The sequence below is a fragment of the Neophocaena asiaeorientalis genome, unplaced genomic scaffold (assembly GCF_003031525.2).
Source record: "Neophocaena asiaeorientalis asiaeorientalis breed wild unplaced genomic scaffold, Neophocaena_asiaeorientalis_V1.1 scaffold487, whole genome shotgun sequence".
In the NCBI taxonomy this organism is placed as follows: domain Eukaryota; kingdom Metazoa; phylum Chordata; class Mammalia; order Artiodactyla; family Phocoenidae; genus Neophocaena; species Neophocaena asiaeorientalis.
This window is the reverse complement of record NW_020173398.1, coordinates 1,259,813-1,282,738: the sequence shown is the minus strand read 5'-3', so window position 1 is coordinate 1,282,738 and position 22,926 is coordinate 1,259,813. Positions and strand designations below refer to the sequence as shown.

The 22,926-nt window shown below is 40.8% G+C and overlaps 1 protein-coding gene and 1 non-coding gene across 3 annotated transcripts in view; one reads left to right on the top strand and one right to left on the bottom strand.

Moving 5' to 3' along the window:
* DENND5B (DENN domain containing 5B) overlaps positions 1–22,867 on the bottom strand; it is a 207,139-nt gene extending 184,272 nt beyond the window's left edge. For both annotated transcript variants that reach the window (XM_024747115.1, XM_024747113.1), the window contains exon 1: positions 22,741–22,867. In XM_024747115.1, the coding sequence (XP_024602883.1) occupies positions 22,741–22,867 (127 nt within the window). The remainder of the gene's footprint in view (positions 1–22,740) is intronic.
* Positions 15,200–15,306, top strand: LOC112401074 (U6 spliceosomal RNA). The gene has a single exon (XR_003003519.1). It is a non-coding gene; the product is annotated as a U6 spliceosomal RNA (small nuclear RNA).
* Positions 22,868–22,926: the final 59 nt, after the last annotated feature.

The window sequence follows — 22,926 nt, the reverse complement described above, 5'->3', positions numbered from 1 at the left end:
CAAAGCTTAAGAAATCAAGACAGTATGGTACTGGCACAAAAACAGAAATACAGATCAATGGTACTGGATAGAATGCCCAGAGATAAATCCACACACATATGGGCACCTGATTTATGACAAAGGAGGCAAGAATATACAGTGGAGAAAAGACAGCCTCTTCAATAAGTGGTGCTGGGAAAACTGGACAGCTACATGTAAAAGAATGAAATTAGAACACTACCTAACACCATACATAAAAATAAACTCCAAATGGATTAAAGACTTAAATTTAATATCAGACACTATAAAACTGTTAGAGGAAAACATAGGAAAAACACTCTTTGACATAAACCACAGCAACATCCTTTTTGACCCACCTCCTAGAGTAACGGAAAAACAAAAATAAACAAATGGGACTTAATAAAACTTAAAAGCTTTTGCACAGCAAAGGAAACCATAAAAAAGACAACCCTCAGAATAGGAGAAAATATTTGCAAATGAAACAACAGACAAAGGATTAATCTCCAAAATATACAAACAGCTCATGGAGCTCAATATCAAAAAAACAAACAATCCAGTTTAAAAATGGGCAGAAGACCTAAGTAGACATTTCACCAAAGAAGACATACAGATGGCCAAGAGACACATGAAAAGAGGCTCAACATCACTAACTATTAGAGAAATGCAAATCAAAACTACAATGAGGTGTCACCTCACGCCGGTCAGAATGGCCATTATCAAAAAATCTAGAAACAATAAATGCTGGAACCGGTGTGGTGAAAAGGGAACCCTCCTGCAGTGTTGGTGGGAATGTAAATTAATACAGCCACTATGGAGAACAGTATGGAGGTTCCTTAAAAAACTAAAAATAGAGGTACCACATGACCCAGTAATCCCACTACTGGGCAAATACCCTGAGAAAACCATAATTCAAAAAGAGACATGTACCACAATGCTCATTGCAGTACTACTTATAATAGCCAGGACATGGAACCAACCTATATCTCCATCGAAAGATGACTGGATAAAGAAGATGTAGCACATACATACAATGGAATATTACTCAGCCATAAAAAGCAACAAAACTGAGTTATTTGTAGTGAGGTGGATGGACCTAGAGTCTGTCATACAGAGTGAAGTAAGTTAGAAAGAGAAAAACAAATAATGCATATTAAAAAAATGGTACTGATGAGCCTAGTTGCAGGGCAGGAATAAAGAGGGAGACATAGAGAATGGACTTGAGGACTTGGGGAGGGAGGGGGAAGCTGGGGCCAAGTGAGAGTAGCATGGACATATATACACTACTGAATGTAAAATAGTGGGCTGGTGGGAAGCAGCAGCTTGGTGTTTTGCGATGACCTAGAGGGGTGGGACAGGGAGGATGGGAGGGAGGCTCAAGAGGGAGGGGATGTGGGGACATGTATATGCATATGGCTGATTCACTTTGCTGTGCAACAGAAACTAACACAGTATTGTGAAGGAATTATACTCCAATAAAGATCTATTAAAAATAAAGAATACACGCATATATTAAGTTCTATCTTATATGGGCTTGGTTCGTGGTGCCCCAAAACAATTACAATAGTAACATCAAAGATCACTTAACACAGATCACCATAACAAATATTACAGCAATAATGAAAAAGTCTGAAATATTTCGAGAATTACCAAATGTGACAAAGAGACACAAAGTGAGCAAAAGCTATTGTAAAAATGGCACTGACAGACTTGCTGGACACAAGGCAAAAACGCAAAAAAGTGAAGAGCAATAAAGCAAAGCTCAATAAAACAAGGTATGTCCGTATGTGTAGATAATCTATTCCTAAAATAGATGGGCAACCAACAAAATCTGTAATTCTCATACATACAACAGCCCAAAGTTGGTCTTGCTTTCATTCAGAATGCGATTTAAGTTTAATGAGTTTATTATCGTTCTTTTTAATTATAAGCGCTCTGCTTTCCAATAGATAAAACGGGTGGGCTCTTTTACCCATGAGAATAGTTAAGTTCTTCTGTAGGGAAGGGGGCCTGAATTTGGAGAAGAACCTTCCTCTGGTTCTAATTCTACAAAAGCAATGCAAACTTTGGCAAGTCATTTAACATCTCTGAACACGACTGCCAACTGCAAACTAGGGTTTGTACCTGACCTGCTATAAGCAATAAAAAATATAATTTGAGCAATACCTTTATCATTAACATTACTAAATAAAGTGAGGTAAAAAGGGCAATAACATGGGTAAGAGAAATACATCAAAGTTCGAAAGTAAGACAATACTCTGGAATTAATAAGAAACATGTCATGGAACACAGTATACCTCTAGAAGTATACACAAGAAAGTGATAACTATATGGTTGTGTCTGGGGAAAGGAATTGGACAGCTGAGGAAAGGGGACATATTGTTTAACATAATCTTTTTGTATCTTCTGAAAATGACTCCACGTAAATGTATTACGTATTTAAAAATAATGGATAAGGTTAGCTGCCATTTAAAAAAAAGGATGCAATCCTAGGAATTATCTTTTAATGTCTAAAGGAGAATTCCAGCAACATCTTAAATCTCACCAGTGTCTGAGGTTTAATCCAACCAATTATGTTAAAGAGGGTAGTAGCTGATGCTTATTGAGCAATTATATCCCACCAGCCTCTACAGTACCCACTATACAAGCATTTTCAGCCAATTGGTATGCATAGTTCTACAGGAGTACCAGAGGACCTGAACGTTCTAGGTGGGAATGCCTAGAACCCAGTACAAGCGCTTGCAGACATTCAGTACTGGTCGGGTAGTTGTCTGCTGTACAAACTCCAAAGAGTTTATGCAGCATATGGTTCACTGCCTCATAGCCGAAGAATACAGATGCCTTCTAAATGCTCTACTAAAGCCTACCACAAAAACTGTGCATTTTAACTACAAACTGAAGCACTGCAGGAGAAGGGTAAATTACTTACTAATTAATGCCCAACAAATGACTCTAACTCAAAAATAAGTCTCTCAGCTTGTGTCCTGGGCAGTTTCTATATTTTTCTTAATTACGGTATTTTTATACTTCATGTTTAAAAACACAGTTTTAAATTAACATACACACATTGTTGGCTCCCTTAAAAGAAAAAGAAAGAAAAGGAGGGAGGGAGGGAGAGAAAAGGAGGAGAAAAGAGTTATATCTATAAATAGAAGTGTGACATAATATAAAGATCATGGAATTCTGGGTCTGAAGGCTTGAATTCAAGTTCTAGCTCCACTACCTGCTCACACACACATCCTTCAAAATAGTTAATCACTACTATTATAATAAGATGTGGAGAAAGTGGTTTTGGTCCACCTGCTACAAAGGAAAATAATGTCATACCATTACCATCATTACCACAAATTCAAAACCAAACTCACCTACATCCTCTGAAATTTATTTCCTCCTGTGTTCCTTCTATGAATGACATTCTTATATCCTTGTTGCCTGGGCCCAAAGTCGAGTCATGTGCATCTCACCACCCCTTTAACCTCACATACACTAAGGTTGCCAAGTTCAATTTATCCTATGTCTACTCTATCTCCTACATCCATCCCTGCTTCTTTGCTCCCACTGCCACTATCCTAATTCAGGCCTTTCCCCTCTAGTTTGTTTTGGAGAACAATCTCCTAATTGGCTCCCAGTTTAATTCTATTCTACACCCCTCATCCTGGAGCATGCCATTCCCTTGTTAAAAACCTCTGAGGGGCTTTTTTCTGTCTTCAGAGTCTAGCATTCAGCAAGGATGCTTTCCAGCAGCCACTCCCCCACTCTTCCATTGTGAAGCTGCCCTGTAGATTTCATCCCAAACTGGTCTCTAAACAGTCAGTTTAACCCCATTTTCCTTGGTCACATTAATGGTTCAAGGATGGCCTTAGGGAGTGTGACCTAAAGTGGACTGGTCATAGCAAAGACCCAGAATGGGGAGTGGAGGAGGAAAAGTTAAATCTCCTCTAGTGAAGATGTGATATGCAAATGTGAAGCCAAATGGGGACAGACGAAGCATAAAGAACTGCAGTGAGCCTGGGCGAGAGCTCTGTTTAAACTATACCTGATCACCTCCACCCAAAAAAACTGTTATGTGAACCAGCCAAATTCCTTCATTTCTTAGGTCCTGTTTGACCTATAGTCACAAGCATTCTGATAGAAAAGTCTTCTAAAAGCTGGATACAACTCATTTCCACTCCATGAAATGCTTAAAGGAGGCTAGTCTATATACCTCTTTTAAATGTGTAAGCTATACATTCAGTTCTAGAAACAAACAGTGGGAGCAGAGATCTGGGCATAAATAAACCCCCTCTTCCCCATGGTTTGCCCCTCTACTTTCTTTTGTCAATGTGCTAATATTCTCAAAAATTGGTTTAAAGAACCACTGCTAGTCTCAGAGTTTGGAGCAACTAAAATTCACCTCAATTCAGCCCTCCTAAAAAACAACTAAACAGAAACAAAAATGCAAATAATACTCTCCAGATAAGAACTCCCTCCTCCCCTCCCTCTCCCTCCCTCTCCCTCTCTCTCTGTCCTTAAAAAAATTTCCTTTGGAGGAGACATTTTGCCTCATTTACTCAAAATTTTTAGAATGCATAGTCATTACTAACAAAACTCATATTCATGGCAAGAAACTGACAGGTTTAAAGAAAATGAGAAAAACACATCTGTCCTTGTAAAGTTTTTCCAATTACAATGACAAACATGCCTTCTATGGCATCTTAAGGTCTCTCTGGTTGGTTGGTTAAACACATTAAACATATGACTAAGTGTCTTTTAGGAGGAAAGTAATTTACAGAAAGGATCTAAAAGAACCAACAGCCAAAACATTGCAAGACAATCAAAAAATTGTCCCTGTTCTTATTATTCTACATAAAAAGGGAAACCGCAGGCCCTGCTCTCTGAATTCTCTGAGGCCAGTGCCAGCACTGCTCCTGAAATGTTTACACAGCCCCCACGTGGGAGACAGGAAGGGAGCTGTGAGGGACAAATGTCAGGTCTGCTGCTGCTTCTAGACTCAGCAACCTGAGGGGAGACAACCAGATTTTCCATCAGAGGTTTCTTATGCCATCTAAACGTATTTCTATTCTGCTATGTGACTACGAATAAATTGGATTCCCAGTAAGATGGAGATCAAGACTTTATCTCATTTGTCACTGAACTGCCTCTTGCTTACCAGCTTCTCTTTCCTCTGTCTTCCCATCTCATTTGTCCATCAGTGCTTTCCTCTTTCTTTTCCACAATGAAAAAAAAATTTTAATATATTATTTTAGTGTTAAACTCCTGAGATTCAAAGCTACTCTTTCTTTTTCCACTTCATTTTAATTACTGATCTTAGAGGATTTTGGTTTTTAAAAAATTGTGTTGTAAGTACTAAGGATTTAATTTTATCTCTCAAAGTAAACACCTGAGGTAGACAACTCCATACTATTTATTCATTCACTCCTTCAACCAACAATTCTTCACAGAGATCATCATAACTGTCTTACAAAATCAATGGCCATGACTTGGACAAAAGAAAATCGTATTGTGTTTCTCAGATTATTGCTCAGCTCATTTAACCAAAACACCTCAGTAAAATGGTCACTCTGGCTTCTAACTAGTGTCCAGAAATCAGAACTTCTTTTCTTAATTTAAATTCTACCCCTTTGGGATAACAGACACTTGTGTTTTCTTAATACAATCCTCTATTCTTCAGCTTTTGAATTGAGCATATATTATTTTTATAATTTAAAAGCCACATACTTTTTTAAAAGCACTGACTGTCTTTTATTATTTCAAGCCAATTATTTTACCTATCCTCACTTCTGGTAGGATATTCAGTAGCAGCAAAGTGCCATGTAAACAAAAGTCCAAAAGCTTCATTATTATAAAGCCTTCGGACAGTGTGTAAAACACACATTCCTCAGAAAGTCCTACTAAAATGTCCAAAACAGAGCAAATGCGTAGTTTTCTGGATAAACTTGAAGATAGTAAGCAAAACAATAATAAAATACATAGACAATCCACAAACCTTTATTTGTGACACTAATTTTACCCTCTTTCCAAAAACAAAACAAAAACATTAACTACAAACAAGCAGCAAAACTAAATGCGTTCATCTCCTTTTGTCTGTCTCTGATTTTCTTCCTACTCACTTTTTGTCTAAAAAGTGCTTATTGAAAGATAAGCAGGTTAAAGTATTGATTCTCTCTGAAAATATTCAATTTGTTGCTCTTGCATAACACCCTATGAATACAGATTTTTAACTTCTCATACCTAAAGAAACAACGATAGAGAGCAAACAGTTGGGTTTCTCTTGGGTTCCCTTATCCTGGAAAGCTCTAATTTTAAATCTCTCCCTAAATAAACACCTTTACTTTGTGACACTTTTCTCCAAAGAAAAAAACATATTTAGTCATATACACAGTCACAAAACTTTAGAGTTCCTATTAGAAAATATATAGATACTTTGGACAGAAAAAAACAGACTTTTTAAAGAAAAAATATTTACAAAAGTCATGCCCACTATTAAATCTGAATGTTCTCCCCAATTCTAAGAACACCTTTTAAGGAAGCTTAAAGCTTTATGTTTCTGTGTAAGGAAACCTGGGTCGACTGGTGAAAAGCTCAAAGGCCCATAATCTCACACAAAGCAGCAGGGTCAAAAGGCAGAGGTCAGGGAACAGGGGAACAGGGTGCAAAATAGTTCCCACACTTGAAAGGAGGCTGTATCTCATCATCTCTGAAGACATTCAAAAACTGTTCAGTCATGTTCACTAAAATAATACAACCATTTCCTTTAAGTCCCAAAGCAAATCTGAATTTTATGAAGGAATTCCTTATTTTTAAGAGCAAGGAATTTAAGAAGTTACTTCTTTCCCCTACACTGAAAAAAACACCAATCTCTCACACACATACACCCATGCTTCAGCTGCCCCTCAAAGACTGACTTTCAGATAAAAGCTGTCACCTGATCTATTCAACAGGGTTCACTGGGGCACGGAAATAACTACTAAATATGCATACATGTCAACAGACATTTCACAGCAAGGCCTCTGCCCTCTAATGATTCAACAAAATATGTCTACTTCTTGGCCTTATGGCCACATTCAGAAAAAGCTACATTTTTACTCCTAGTTAGAGAAGATTTCATCCCAGGGAAGAGTGAACATGATTCTGTTAAACTTTTAGCAGGTGTGACATTTGTACAGAAGACCCTGTAATGACTCCTCTAGCACAATTACTGTGGGCACTCCAGGATCTAGGGCATTTGTCTGGATATCTCTGTACCATTTCTCGCACTCTAACCACAAAATCTGTGTTCCATGTAGAAGAGAGGTTAAGAGATAGATCAATGAGATCAGGAATAGAGGACTGGAATAACAGGTATGGTTTTAAGTTTTTGTCTTCCATCCTCTACACACGCACACTTTAACTCTCTCTCCACCGGCCCCTTCCACCAGGGACAAGATGGTTTACAAGTGCTTCACAGTAAACGAAGCCTGTCAGTCCTTCACTGTGAGGAACACACAAGATTTTACATTGGAGCCCACAAGGCTTTCATGTATTTATTTAAAATAAAATTGTAACTAGGGCTGCCAGTGGAAAAATAAGCACTGCCAGACAGGAGTGAGAACAGCTAAACAAAATAAACTATTTTAGCATAAACACCTCAATGGTACCAATGCTTATGGTTTAATAAACTGTGAAATCACAGTCATTGTTCTCATGAACAATGGCACAAAGTAAACGGAATCAAGTAGGAAAGCTCATTTTCCTGGAGCTGAGCCAGAATATTTTGAAATTTGGACAAAAGTTCATTAAGACACACTTGAGATTGGAGATGGGGAAACATTTTTAAACAATTTGTTATCTTGTTACCCCAGCCACTTAAGTTTCCTTAAAAGTTAGGGTTAAACTTAAAGTGAAGAAAACTAACCTGGAAAGTAAAACAAAACACTGTGGTCCTAGAAGTGAATCATCCATAAGCTTTAAACCTATTAAGCAGTCCTAAATTCCTACTGCCCAAACTATTCTTATTAAAGTCTCATTCTCATGGAATTCCAGTTGATATGCTGGTACTGATTCTTATGACAGGGAGGACTTCCATGTCAGGGAATTGTATGAGAGTACGGTATGCTCACTTCCCCCAAAACAATTCACATTTCCTCTGCCTATGGGGAAACAATCTCTCCTTGTTATTTTAGTCCTGGGAGGAAACAAAATGATATAAATTTAATATATAGAAAGAATATTGTTGATCTAGCAGATTGTCCCTGTTTTCCCAAAGGACTATGAGGCAAGGAAAAGGAAGGAAACTGAAGGGATACTAGAAACAGAAAGTATGGAACCTGAATAGCTGTGGGAAATAAGAAAATCCTCCCTGGACTTTCCTGGTGGCACAGTGGTTAAGAATCCACCTTCCAACGCAGGGGACACGGGTTCAAACCCTGGCCCGGGAAGATCCCACATGCTGCAGAGCAACTAAGCCCGTGCGCCACAACTACTGAACCCGTGTGCCTAGAGCCCGTGTGCCTAGAGCCCATGCTCTAACAAGAGAAGCCACCGCAATGAGAAGCTTGCAAACCACAACAAAGAGTAGCTCCTGCTTACCACAACTAGAGAAAGCCCACGTGCAGCAACAAAGACCCAACACAGCCATAAATTCATTCATTCATGTGTGCATGCATTCATTAAAAAAAATTAAATTAGAAACTCCTCCCTGGGAAATCCCTGGTGATCCAGTGGTTAGGACCCGGGGCTTTCACTGCTGGGGCCCAGGTTCGATCTCTGGCCAGGGAACAAAGACCCCACGAGCCGCAGCGCAGCCCAAAAAACAAACAAACCTCCTCCCTGTTTGTGCTGGGGATGAAGGTAACTGGAGGATTCATAAGACCTCAATTTCTTCACTATGAGATGTTAATGACAGTGAAAATTTTCGCCAAAAAATTATTTCCCCTTCTCCACGTTGTTATAGAAAAAAGAAAAGAGCAGGTTGTGGTTTTAAGAGGACTAAGATGAAAATAAGGGTGATCTTTGAAGAAGGGATTAGGGGGAAAAAAAAAGTACAAAAGCCTGGTCTATGAGCAAACTTGTGGCATGCTGACTACTGGAAACTTAATTTAGATATCACTTCTACATGAATGTTTCCTCAAACTATAGAATAATTTTCTGTGTTAAAATTGGGAGTGTGTTGTACTAGAAAAGAGGGAGACAGGGAAGGCAAGAAAACACGATCTTCAAAGCAGAAACCTGGATTCTCTAGGCCAGGGCAGGAGACAATTATGCAAAACAGGTGGATTTACATCACAAGGCCTCTGGGATATAGAAAAGAAACTATTTAAAATATCTTTAAACTGGGTTTCACAGTTTAAAACCTAGAGGTCTACAAGCTGTATCTAAGGGTTCAGACTACTAGTCCACAGCAAGGTTGAACTTTAAAAATTCTACAACTCTAAAATTATAATTCTACCTCATATTTTTATTGTATTCTAGAGTTTAAAAGCTCATTGCAAATCACTGTCATATTTTATAATTGAGAAAAGTATCTAGAAACAATCTAGATCAGTGTTAAGTGTTGAAAAACATACTCTCATGTGTGTCCTTGGACTATGAACAAATTTTTTAAAAAATATACAGGGAAGGGAAGCAAATAGACTACTTTTGCAGTGGTATTCCTAAGAGAACATGAATATATGAAAACTATTCACAGCTCATCAATAACTAGCTTGGCAGTAGCATTAACAAGACAGATTTCCCATCATGTATGGGGCTATTCACAATTGCTGGTATGGTGCATGTAATGCCACCTCTTTCTCTTCCACTCAATAAAAGCACATAGGAATGTAAGTGAGAGTGACATCATTAGAGGGAAGACCTTGAATTCATCCCGCTTATTTAAAAATACATACCATTTACAACCTCAGTGTTTCAACTATTATTAATAATTACTTGTGACCCAACTCACAACTGCCAGGCACGGTAATATGTCACCACCCAGCAGTTGAGGACAGCTGGTCTGGAAGACTTGGAGGGGCAGCAGGGCACAGTGGAAGAGGGTCACCGGGATGCAATTCCAGCTTTGGCCTTTATTGTCTCTGTGACTTTGGGCAACAACTCACCAAACCTCAGCCTCCTCGCCTGTAAAGTGATGATAGTAATACCTTCGAGTTATTGTGAGGATTAAAGACAATGTTTATAAACCAACCACAGTTCATGGCCCAATAAATGTTAACTATTTTCACAGCTTCATCATATAAAGGTGATTTCCTGGAACTACTTCTGACTTAATAGTGCTAGCACGTATCTTTGAAAGTTCATTTAAAGAAAGAGTTATTTCAAAATTAACTTTCTGTACCAGTGATGTATACAAGTTTTATACATTTTATATATAAGAAATATATTTTTTATTTATATACATTATATATATGTATAACTTGTATACATTTTATACAAGGTAAAAGGCATTAACTTAAGAAATCCACTAATTAAAATGTCACAATATTTAATTTAGAATAAAGTTAGTAAAAATCATGGATTCTTGGGAAAGGTACAGGAATGAAGGGTAAAGCAACTGTTTCATGTTCTTCTAGGCTCATGAAGTGCTGTCTCAGCAGTGCATAAAATACTTCCATTTTTATTCCCAGAATTCTCAGTTCTTACCCTCCTCACACTAAGACAGATATCCTTGCATTCTGTTTGAAAAGTAATGTAGAAGACAGCCTCATACTGAAAATTTTTGGAATCTCTAGGTTATTAAATGGTGCCATCTTAAAAAGTCAAGCCTTAGGCAGAACAGAACATTATACAAGGTACTATAAAGACAGAGTATAGTATAGGGGCTTCCCTGGTGGCGCAGTGGTTGAGGGTCCGCCTGCCGATGCAGGGGACACGGGTTCGTGCCCCGGTCCGGGAAGATCCCACACGCCGCAGAGCCACGGGGCCCGTGAGCCATGGCCGCTGGGCCTACGCGTCCGGAGCCTGTGCTCCGCCATGGGAGAGGCCACAGCAGTGAGAGGCCCGCATACGGCAAAAAAAAAAAAAAAAAAAAAAAAAGACAGAGTATAAATGGAAAAAAAAATACAAAGGATTAAACTTTATAGAAGAGAACTGTCCTGGCTGATCAGGCCCAAAACTGATGTGGATGCCCACGAAGAAGGAAACTGAATGCAATTTCCTAAGGTATTCCTCTAAAGACACAACTGAAGCTACCAGTGCTCGTTTGTACAGACACTTTCTGAAATTTCATAAACACTACCCACCATTTATGTGCTCATAATTTGGCACTAGTTCATAAATAAGTAAGACATGTTGTTTGCTTAAAAAAAAAAAATCAAAGCATTTCTGGTATATGCATGCTTGCTTGCATAAAACTAGTGTTTAAAAAAAAGTTTATTAATTTTATTTATCTATTTATCATAGCTTATTTCAAGAGGGAAGGATTAGGCTAATAAATATTACAGACATAAGAAATTTTAGTAGCTTTCCACAAAGCTGACATACACCTTTTAAAAAATTAACCATTCATCCACTCTCTTGGTTTTTTTTAATCAATTACAAGCTTCCCATTTAAAAAAAAACTCTAGTCCATTTTAGAGGTTAAAAAACCCACAAAAAAACCAAATATACTAACTTTTATTGTTGGTAACAAAAGGAAAAGTTCTATATTTGTCCATCTCAAGTTATCTCATTCATTTATTCAAACAATCTGAGTCCCTATAATGGGCTAGGCACTATTTTAGTCAAAGGGTATACAATACTAAACAAGAGGGACAAGGTCCTGCCCTCTAGGAGCCGACAATCTAATGGGGAAGATTGACATTAAAAAGTAAAAGCAGGGCTTCCCTGGTGGCACAGTGGTTGAGAATCCACCTGCCAATGCAGAGGACATGGGTTCGAGCCCTGGTCCAGGAAGATCCCACATGCCGAGGAGCAACTAAGCCCGTGCGCCACAACTACTGAGCCTGCGCTCTAGAGCCTGTGAGCCACAACTACTGAAGCCCATGCACCTAGAGCCCGTGCTCCACAACAACAAGGGAAGCCACTGCAATGAGAAGCCCATGAAGAGTAGCCCCCGCTCGCCACAACTAGAGAAAGCCCATGTGCAGCAACAAAGACCCAATGCAGCCAAAAATAAACAAACAAATAAATAAATAAAAATAAATAGTAAAAGCAAGCAAAAGCATTCACAATATATTGTCCGGTACTAATAAGTGCTGTGGTAATAAGTGTGAGGGAAATACAGCAGGGCGACTGCAGGGTGGGGCAGGCAGGGAGAGGAAGGATACTATCTTATACAGGATGGTCTTGGAAGGCTGCTCTGAGGAGGTAACACTTGTGCAAAGACCTGAATGAGGAGAAGAAGCCACTCTTGCAAAGATGTAGGGCTGCACTGCCCAAAGGGTGGCCACCGCCCACATGTGGCTACTAAACACTTGAAATGTGCTTAGTCCAAATTGAGATGTGCTGAAAGCGTAAAATACACACTGCATTTTGAAGATTTAGTAAGAAAAAAAGAACGTAAAATATCTCATGAATAATTTTTACATTGATTATATGTTGAAATAATCTCCTAGACATATAAATAAAATTAATATCACCTGTCTCTTTTTACCTTTCTAAATGTGGCTACTAGAAAATTTAAAACTACAAAAGTGTCTCACATTATATTTACAATGGACGATGCTGGTCTAGGGGAAGAGGATCTAGTGAAAGAACAGAAGATGAACAGGCCATGAGATAAGAAGCTTGCTGGGGCTTCCCTGGTGGTGCAGTGGTTAAGAATCTGCCTGTCAATGCAGGCGACACGGGTTCGAGCCCTGGTCTGGGAAGATCCCACATGCCGCGGAGCAACTAAGCCTGTGCGCCACAACTACTGAGCCTGCACTCTCTAGAGACCATGAGCCACAACTACTGAGTCTGCGCTCTAGAGGCCGTGCTCCGCAACAAGAGAAGCCACCACAGTGAGAAGCCCACGCACCACAACCAAAAGTAGCCCCCACCTGCCTCAACTAGAGAAAGCCCACATGCAGCAACGAAGACCCAACACAGCCAAAAATAAATAAATAAAATACATAAATTAAAAAAAAAGAAGCTTGCTGTGTTTAAGAACCTGCAAGAAAACCAATGTAGCAGGAAAGAGTGATCCAATCTGAGAAGGTTGGAAAGGCAGGCAGAAAGCAGATCATTAACAGCTTTGCCAACCAGGGTGAACAGACTGAATATTTGTGTCCCCCGCCAAAATTCCTATGGTGAAATTTAACCCCCAATGTGATGAATACCATTGGAGGTAGGGCCTTTGGGATGTGCTTAGGTCATAAGAGTGGAACCTTCATGAATGGGATTCATACATATTCTTGTAAGCAATATATCAGACAGCAACCTCACCCCTTTCATATAAGACAGCCATCTATGAACCACGAAGTGGGCCCTCACTAGACAGCCGATCTGCCGGCACCTTCATCTCAGACTTCCCAACCTCCAGAACTGTGAGAAATAAATTCCTGCTGTTTATAAGCCACCCAGTATATGGTATTCTGTTATAGCAGCCTGAACAAACTAAGATACCATTAAAGAATTTGAATACAAAGGAATCTATTGAAGAATTTTAAGTGGAAAAAATTATTCTCAGATCCCACTGGCTATTTTGTGGAGAACTGGCAGTATCATCCATAATGCTAGAATATAGACTTCTAGAGATTATATAATATAGTCATTTCAAACAGGGGTCTCTGGGGTTCTAAGAGTCCATGCAGATAACAACTGAGAGCCCATGAACTGATACTAATATTTCAAAAAGCTTATTAAAAATTGCACCTTTCCTGTAAAGGGCATTGCATAGACTAACTTATTTTTTTCCATTCCTCGTGGATGAAATTATAATTACTCCATCAGTCCTCGTGTGAAATATGGGGTATATTCAGTCTTCATGTTCTATGTCATTTAGGATTAATCTTTTAAAAAACTTATATACTTAGTTTTTCATTCAAAAATAATTTCAGGCCCATAGAAGACAGGAGTGGTAAGTTCAGAAGTCAATAATCTCACTTAACCCCTTCAAGACAGATAAAAACACTTGAGACAAGTCCCACCCATCAGGAAACTTGCACAAGCCTCTTAGATAGCCTCATCCACCAGAGGGCAGACAGCAGAAGCAAGAAGAACTACAATCCTTCAGCCTGTGGAACAAAAACCACATTCACAGAAAGACAGACAAGATGAAAAGGCAGCGGACTGTGTACCAGATGAAGGAACAAGATAAAACCCCAGAAAAACAACTAAATGAGGTGGAGATAGGAAACCTTCCAGAAAAAGAATTCAGAATAATGATAGTGGAGATGATCCAGGACCTTGGCAAAAGAATGGAGGCAAAGATCGAGAAGATACAAGAAATGTTTAACAAAGACCTAGAAAAATTAAAGAACAAACAGAGATGAACAACACAATAACTGAAATGAAAACTACACTAGAAGGAATCAATAGCAGAATAACTGAGGCAGAAGAACGGATAAGTGACCTGGAAGACAGAATGGTGGAATTCACTGCTGTGTAACAGAATAAAGAAAAAAGAATGAAAAGAAATGAAGACAGCCTAAAAGACCTCTGGGACAACATTAAACACAACAACATTCGCATTATAGGGGTTCCAGAAGGAGAAGAGAGAGAGAAAGGACCCAATAAAATATTTGAAGAGATTATAGTCGAAAACTTCCCTAACATGGGAAAGGAAAGAGCCTCCCAAGTCCAGGAAGCACAGCAAGTCCCATACAGGATAAACCCAAGGAGAAACACGCCGAGACACATAGTAATCAAATTGGCAAAAATTAAAGACTGGGAATGACATGTATACACTGATGTGTATAGAATGGATGACTAATAAGAACCTGCTGTATAAAAAAATAAATAAAATAAAATTCAAAAAAAACAAAAAAACACTTGAGGCCCACAGCTGTCCTATGTAACAGGCCCAGGATGGGACTCTCAGCTTCTGACTGTGCATCCAGCTTTAACAACTGTACTGACAGCCACGCAAGCCATGGTTTCACAAGCAACCAACATTCCTCTTAAAAACTATAAACTTACCTAAGGACAAGTAATTTATGCTAAGAAAAGATAGGTATAAAACCCAGTAAGAAGAATGAAAAGGTTTAAAATTTTTTTGAAAGTGGTATTTTTATTTATGCAGTAAATGCCTTATACCTATATAATATCTTATCTTTATAAATATACATTAATAAAAACAAAAGTAGTGCTCACTTAGGCAGCACGTATACTAAAATTGGAACAATACAGAGAAGATTAGCATGGCCCCTGCGCAAGGAGGACATGCAAAGTCGTGAAGCATTCCATATTTTGGTACAGCAGAAACTAACATAACATTGTAATGCAATTATACTCCAATAAAGATATTTAAAAAATTTAATACCACAAAAAAAGAACAAAAGTAAATCAAATATATATTCTTTTTTTTTTTTAATAAATGAATGATAGAATGCATGCAGTGCCACCTTTAAGAAGAGACAAGCCAAGTCAGGTCTTAAAGATCATAAAGACCAGTCTTCTCCCTCTTAATATCATTCCTCTACAGAGGAGTTTAAAAAATAATCTCATTTGATTATAAGGTTATCCATGAAGAGTACTGGTAGATTTTATAATCTGTGTGATACAGTATATGTTACTAAGGAGGCAGCAAATGTAGTGGTTATGAGCATGGATGGATCATGTCAGATTTTAATCCAGGTTTCTCACTTCTTATATGAAGTTAGGTAAAGTACTGGAAAATAGAGAAAATAGTGCCACTTCCTAAGGCTGTTGTCAGGATTAAATGAGGTAATAATCATGAAGTATTATGCCAGTGCTTGGCATGTGGAAAGTACTAAATAAATGTTAGTTATTTTATTATTGCTATTTCATTGTAGATTCTTTCAGAACAGTGACTGTCACCTATATACTCCTCAACCTGGCACACTGTAAGCACTTAACATTGAATAATTAGGGGCTTCCCAGGTGGTGCAGTGGTTGAGAATCTGCCTGCCAATGCAGGGGACACAGGTTCAATCCCTGGTCTGGGAAGATCCCACATGCCATGGAGCAACTAAGCCCATGCACCACAACTATTGAGCCTGTGCTCTAGAGCCCGTGAGCCACAACTACTGAGCCTGCGTGCCACAACTACTGAAGCCCGCACGCCTAGAGCCCGTGCTCCACAAAGAGAGAAGCCACCGCAATGAGAAGTCCATGCACAGCAATGAAGAGTAGCCCCCGCGTAAAAAAAAAAAAAAAAAAAAAAGAGTAGCCCCCGCTCACCACAACTAGAGAAAGCCCACGCACAGCAACGAAGGACCAACGCAGCCGGAAATAAATAAATAAAATAAATAAATTTATTTTTTAAAAATTGAATAATTAATCCAAAGCATAATAGTAGTTATAGCTTTACCAAAAACAAAATTTAGGTCATTATTAATCAAAACTGTTAAGGATCTGGACATATAATACTTGTTTCCTAAAGTACTTTTTTTTTTTAATTGAAGTATAGTTGACTAAAGTACCTTATGTAGGAACTACCTCTACCCTCTACCAAATTATAGAAGAAAATGTTTTCTTCCATATGGAGTTCCATGGAAATTATGACTAACTTCTATTACTCCAAGAGTGTCTGTGACCAGAAGTGGAAATGCAAACAAAAGGATATACTCAGGAATTTCAGAACAGTATGTCTCAACTCCTTAGCAGTGGATATTATGTACTTGCCCTCCTCCAGCCTTCTTTTTCTCTTCCCATCCCCTTTCTTCCCCTTTCTCTTACTATTTTCTCCTCCTCCAAAGACACTTATGCCCCTCCCTCCTCCCCTCTCCCTATCCATCTTGTCTTCTCTGGTCTTCTGAGCTCCCTATGCTGGAAGGTCCTGCATTAACCAATGCAGCAGGTGCCTGAGCCCTAGGGTTACCACAGGGACTTAGCTGCTCTCACTGCTGGGCCAATTTCACCATGAAGAGTTTTATTTCCAGTGGATTTTTTTTAACTTTTTTTTTTTTTTTAATATTTATTTATTTGGCTACGCCAGGTCTTAGTTGCAGCACGCGGGACCTTTTAGTTGCAGCATGTGGGCTCTTAGTTGTGGCATGTGGGATCTGGTTCCCTGACCAGGGATAGAACCCAGGCCCCCTGCATTGGGAGTGCGTAGTCTTGACCACTGGACCACGAGGGAAGTCCCTCCCAGTGGATTTTTAAAATCAAGTTATCACTATACCACAGCAACCAGACCTTGAATCTTCTTTGGCTCCATTAGAATGGAACTTGATCCTTGTATTATTCCTTCCCCAGCCTCCCAGTTACCAGGTCAGACCTTCCAAACTCCCAAACATAATCTATTGCGGGCCAGGGATGTCCACAAGGCTAACAATTGAGGCACCGCCAATGTAGTCAGATGAAGGAAGCTCCTACCCCACCCACGCCCGTACACCTGGAGGCAGTTTTTAAAAGACTTTAGCACAATCTTGACTATTGACATTCAGTCTGGATTAAGGGCAATCCTGAAATGCTTGCTGAATTTGAGTAAACCTCATCTTTTTTCTGAGCTTAAATAACTATGGAGCTTTGTGTATTAGAACAAACAGGCTTGGGAATTCCGTGGCAGTCCAGTGGTTAGGACTCACTCAGCGCTCTCACTGCCGAGACCCCAGATTCCATCCCTGGTCAGGGAACTAAGATCCCACAAGCCGCGAGACAAGGCAAAAAAACCCCCCAAAAAACAGGCTTTAGTCTGGTGCCTGCACTGGTCAAATGTGATCTCTAAGATCTTAAACTCAGCCTTGCTTTCTTCACTCTAAATGATGTCTAAGGTCCTTTCCAGCACTACTGTGGCATGATATCGTCAGTCTCAACTAAATTTTATATTTGAATTTAGACCATGGTCTCCACTGCCTCTAAGCTCTTCTGCAAACCAGAGCCAAGACACCAAGGCTAAAAATAAACAGCTGGAGGCACCAAGGAAGATCTCTAAACAAAGGTCTGTGGCAGTGCTCACCCATCAGACTTCCATATCTATCAGCAGTACTGAATCCAAGCTACCATGGGAAAGCTTTAAGAATATTCTGGTCACCACACAATTTGTAGACTCATGTGTAAGTCTTATTAAACACTATGTACTATGTATAAGGTACTATGAAAGAGAGAGGCAAAGGCTTTTCCTTCTTGGGGGTTCACATATTTATGTTACTTAAATAAAGGTCTAATTACATCCTTCATTTTTCTTTCTTTTTGTTTGTTTGTTTTTTTTAATTTATTTATTTATTTGTCTGTTTTTGGCTGCGTTGGGTCTTCGTTGCTGCTCACGGGCTTTCTCTAGTTGTGGCGAGCAGGGGCTACTCTTCGTTGCAGCGCGCAGGCTTCTCATTACGGTGGCTTCTCTTTTTGCCAAGCACGGGCTCTAGGCACACAGGCTTCAGTAGTTGTGGCTCGTGGGCTCTAGAGCACAGGCTCAGTAGTTGTGGCGCACGGGCTTAGTTGCTCCGCAGCATGTGGGATCTTCCCAGATCAGGGCTCAAACCTGTGTCCCCTGCACTGGCAGGCAGATTCTTAACCACAGCACCACCATAAGCCCCACATCCTTCACTTTTCCATTGCCTGAAAGATCTGTGCTGTAAATCAAGCCACATAAATTCCTACAGCTAGGTATTAGAGGAAATGAGAGACATAAAAGAAAATTTCAAAATGACACCTTCTTCCCTTCACATCAACTAATTCCAGTGACTTCTATTTACAGCCCCTTTCTTCTTTATGCAATAAAGAATCAGTTTGAAACTTTTTGTTTTCTTTAACATTAAGAGAAATTTAAACATTTCTGCTTTAACATTTAAGGGACAATTTTGTTTACGGATAAAGTACATCTTGAAAACATACAGTGAGTAGGAGAAGCACAACAGCTAAGGCATGGTAGAGAAAGGACAATAGGCAATACTGCTGTAACAGTATACATATAGAGAGAGACATCTCCGTAAAATTTCTAGGTCTTCCATTTTAAAATATTTTAAATTTATATATATTTAAATTATCTTCTGCTGTTAAAAGACCTATTTGAGATGAAAGAAGTCTTTTCCATTGTTGGTAAAGCAGCACCTTACTGGAGGAGTGTCAAGATCTCATTTCTCATAAAGTCTCAGTCTATTTAATTGTTACTTCATCATATGGTTTGTGTCCTTCATTTGATAACAATGTCCCACCACCTGCACAGTGTGAGTTCTAGGAATATGCATATGTTAAGAAAAAGTCTATAAAGCAATTGGTAGAATTTACGTTTAATAGAAGTCAATTAAGATCTTCTACAGGCAGGGTGACAACTTGCTAAGAAACAGTGTGATAAAAATGGATCAGCTCCAGAAAAGTAAAATAGAAACTTAACTATCATTAACTTTGAAATTAATGCAGCAAAACAGAAACAACCTTCTGACTAATTTGCCTAACTCACTGGCCTTGTTTCCTGATCCTTAAATGTAACTCTGTGGAAACAGTTAAGAAGACTGTTAGCTGGAACATGATACTACATTCTCTTGTTTCCTCTCCTCTCACTGGTCTCATTTCTTTTTTTTTTTTTGGCGGGGGTGGGGGGGGGCCTCTCCCGTTGTAGAGCACAGGCTCCGGACGCGCAGGCTCAGCGGCCATGGCTCACGGGCCCGGCCGCTCCGCGGTATGTGGGATCTTCGTGGACCAGGGCACGAACCCATGTCCCCTGCATCAGCAGGCAGACTCTCAACCACTGCGCCACCAGGGAAGCCCTTCACTGGTCACATTTCTTAACCTCCTTGGTTGTTTTCCCCTCATCCTTCTCACCTCTGAATGTTGGAATGTCTCCAGGACTCAATCCTCTTTTCTATCTACACCCACTCCCTGGGTGATGTCACCCAATTTCATGGCTTTCGATTCATATCTAAAAATAAATTCAGACTTCTGAAAGATGTCCTGCCTACTTGGTATCTCCATTTGAATGTCTAACGGGAACCTCAAACTTAACATGTCCAAAGCTAAACTAATCTTCTCCAGCCAGCTTCTCCATCAGTCTTCCAATTTTAGTAAATAAAGGTGCTTATAATTGCTTAGGCAGAAAACCCTGGCGTCATCTCTGATCACTTTCTTTGAGTATGAATACCATACTCAATTCATCAGCAAGTCCTGCTGACTCTCCCTTCAAAATATATCCAGCTTCTAACCACTTCATGGCTACTGCCCTGGTCCAAGCCACCAACAACTCTCACCTCCAACAGTGAAAAAGAGCCTCCTAACTGGTCCATCTCTATCCTTGCCCCTGATATACTCTAGTCAACATGGCAGCCACAGCCATCTTTTCAGAAGGTACATCAGGTCTCATTACACTGCTCAAAACCCAGTGAGATGGTTTTCCACCTCAGAGTAGAAGTCTGTCTATGAGGCCCTACAGAATCTCCCCTACCCCTTCTCAATGATCGTATCTACTATCCTCCCTCTTACTCAGTATCAACCACACTGGCCTCCTTGCTGTTACCTGCAAAACTAGGCACCCTTCCACCTCAGGTCTTTGTACGTGCTGTTTCCTCTGCCTATAATGCTGTTCCCTGAGACAATCCACATGGCTTGCTTCCTCACCTCCTTTAGGGTTCTGTTCAAATATCACCTTATCAGTGAGGCCTTCCCTAACCATCTTATTTAAAATCGTTACGACCCCACAAGTCTCACCATTCTGCTGGCACTGCCCTACCATCATTTCCCTGCTTTATTTTTCCTCATAGCACTTATTAACCTCTGACAAACTGTATTTTTATTATTTCGTCATGCTAGAATGTAAGTTCTATGATGGCAGTAATTTTTTGACTGCTTTGATTACAGCTGAGCCCAGGGCCTAGAACACAATCTACACCTAAAGGCTTTCAAAACTATTTGCTGAATGAACGAATGAAAATATTATCAGACAAAATTGTTACCTCAAAACACCAAGTATTATGAGGGGCAGAAATCTCAAACAACACCCACACTCACCCATAGTACTGCAAAAGGAGAAGCCAGTTTGTGCCTTAAAAAAAAGCATTAAAAGTTTTTTTACTGTTTAATTTTGTTAAAGCCATTTGCACTATGCCTGAAGAGTCCCAGGCCACACTTACAGGTGTTGTTTTAGCTTTACTAGGCATACAGACTTGATGAAGAAAAAAATACAGGCTTTTTCCAGTCATCAGTCGCCACTGACAGAAGGTCTCCAAGAGCCTCAGTGCCACAAATGCTTAGGAAGATGTTTAGGGGAAAAGGGATTCTAGAAACATAAAATAATCCCTTCACCAATCCCAAAAGAGGAATCTCTCCAAATTCCTCTGCAAACATTTTTTTCTAACTCCAAAACCCTTAACAAAGCCATTCTTAATATGTACATGAAATCTTAATTGAAGAAACAACATGAATATATAATTACACATAGAGAAAACCTGGTACTCCTCTCTCTTTTCAAAAAATAAAATTAAGTAAAACTAGACATAGTTTTTGTTGAAAATGTTTTGCTGTGAAACCGACTTAAGATATTCACTTAGGTTAAGAGGTCACTTGGGTATTGTATCTTAAGGCTGAACAGTTTTGTTTACTATTGTTTATTATTTAATACATTCTTCCCAGTCCGCCCCTCCAAAAAGGAAAAGAAAAATACACACTGGTGCAATCAAGAATGCTATGTCCAAAAGAAGCTGCTCTGAAAGGCTATGACCTAAGTGTTTAACACTGACACAGATAAAGTTCAAGCGGTAGATGTCACTTATCTCACCCATTTAAAAAAAAAAAAATCCAGATTCATTTCCCAAGAAGGCAAGCAGAAAGAAACAGGCATGAAAAATGAAATCAGCCTTTTCTCCCCGGCCTCCTCCAGACACTGTGCACTCACCCCCGGCCCCTCCATCACCATCCTTTAACAGCCCCCCTTCCCAGCGTCGGTTCCCCAGCTCAGCCCTGCACTGCGCCACCAAATGAGTCAAGAGGACGGGCCAATGCCCCTCCAGGAAAACCCAGGCGGCAACACTCGGTGTACCCAACTGAGGGGAAATAGCCAACTACTTAAACTCAGAACAGTATAAGCGGTGTCAACAAAGCATCGTGCCGGGACCCGAGCGTTCAAAGATCGTCGCCAGCTCCGGTAACACTGCCAAACCGACAGGATTCCAAAAGGTGACTCGACGGTCATCGCAGAACCCGAGGCGTGAGGCGGCGCAGACCGGGAACAGTCAGGGATGAAGTACAACCAGCCTCCCGCCCGGTGCTCGCCCCACGGGCCACCGCCACCTGGGTGGGCGCGAACCCCGCGGCCTCCAACTCCCCTCCCCGAGGGGGCCGGGGCGCCACGTCACGTGCCGAGGCTGAAACTTCGCAGCCGGGGCGGAGGGTGGAGGGTAGGGGGCGGGAGCCGCAGGAGCATAGAGAGGCCTGGAGTTAATGCGCCCGGTGACTCACCGGCCGCCTCCGCGGGCAGCTGCGGGCGAAGGGGCTGGCGCGCCGGGCTGGGGCCGTGCCCTCGGGGCCGACCCCGACACTGCCCCGCACCCATTATTCCTAACCCCGCGCCCGTCAGGCAAAAGCCCCCGGCGGGCGCCCGCGGGCTCAGCAGCGCACCCTGCACGCGGAATAAATAACAATGTCATTAATCGCCGCCCGAGAGCCCGGCCGGCCAGAGAGCGGGCGCCGCCGTGAGCTGACTTTGTCTGGAGCCCGCACGCCGCCTCCCAAGCGTCCCCGCAGCACCCCCCGCGTCCCTGAAGGGACCCCCGCGCCACCGCAGCCCGGCCTTACCCGCCAGCTCGTCGGGCTCCAGGCCGCTGTCCGCGTCGATCCCGCACAGCACGAAGTAGTGCGCGAAACGGCAGGCGGCCGGGGAGGAGCCCGAGCCCGGGCCAGGCGCCGCGCCGCTCCCGCTCATCCCGGCTGCGCTGCTCCTGCTGCCGCCGCCGCCGCCTCCCGAGAGGGCTCGCGGCCGAG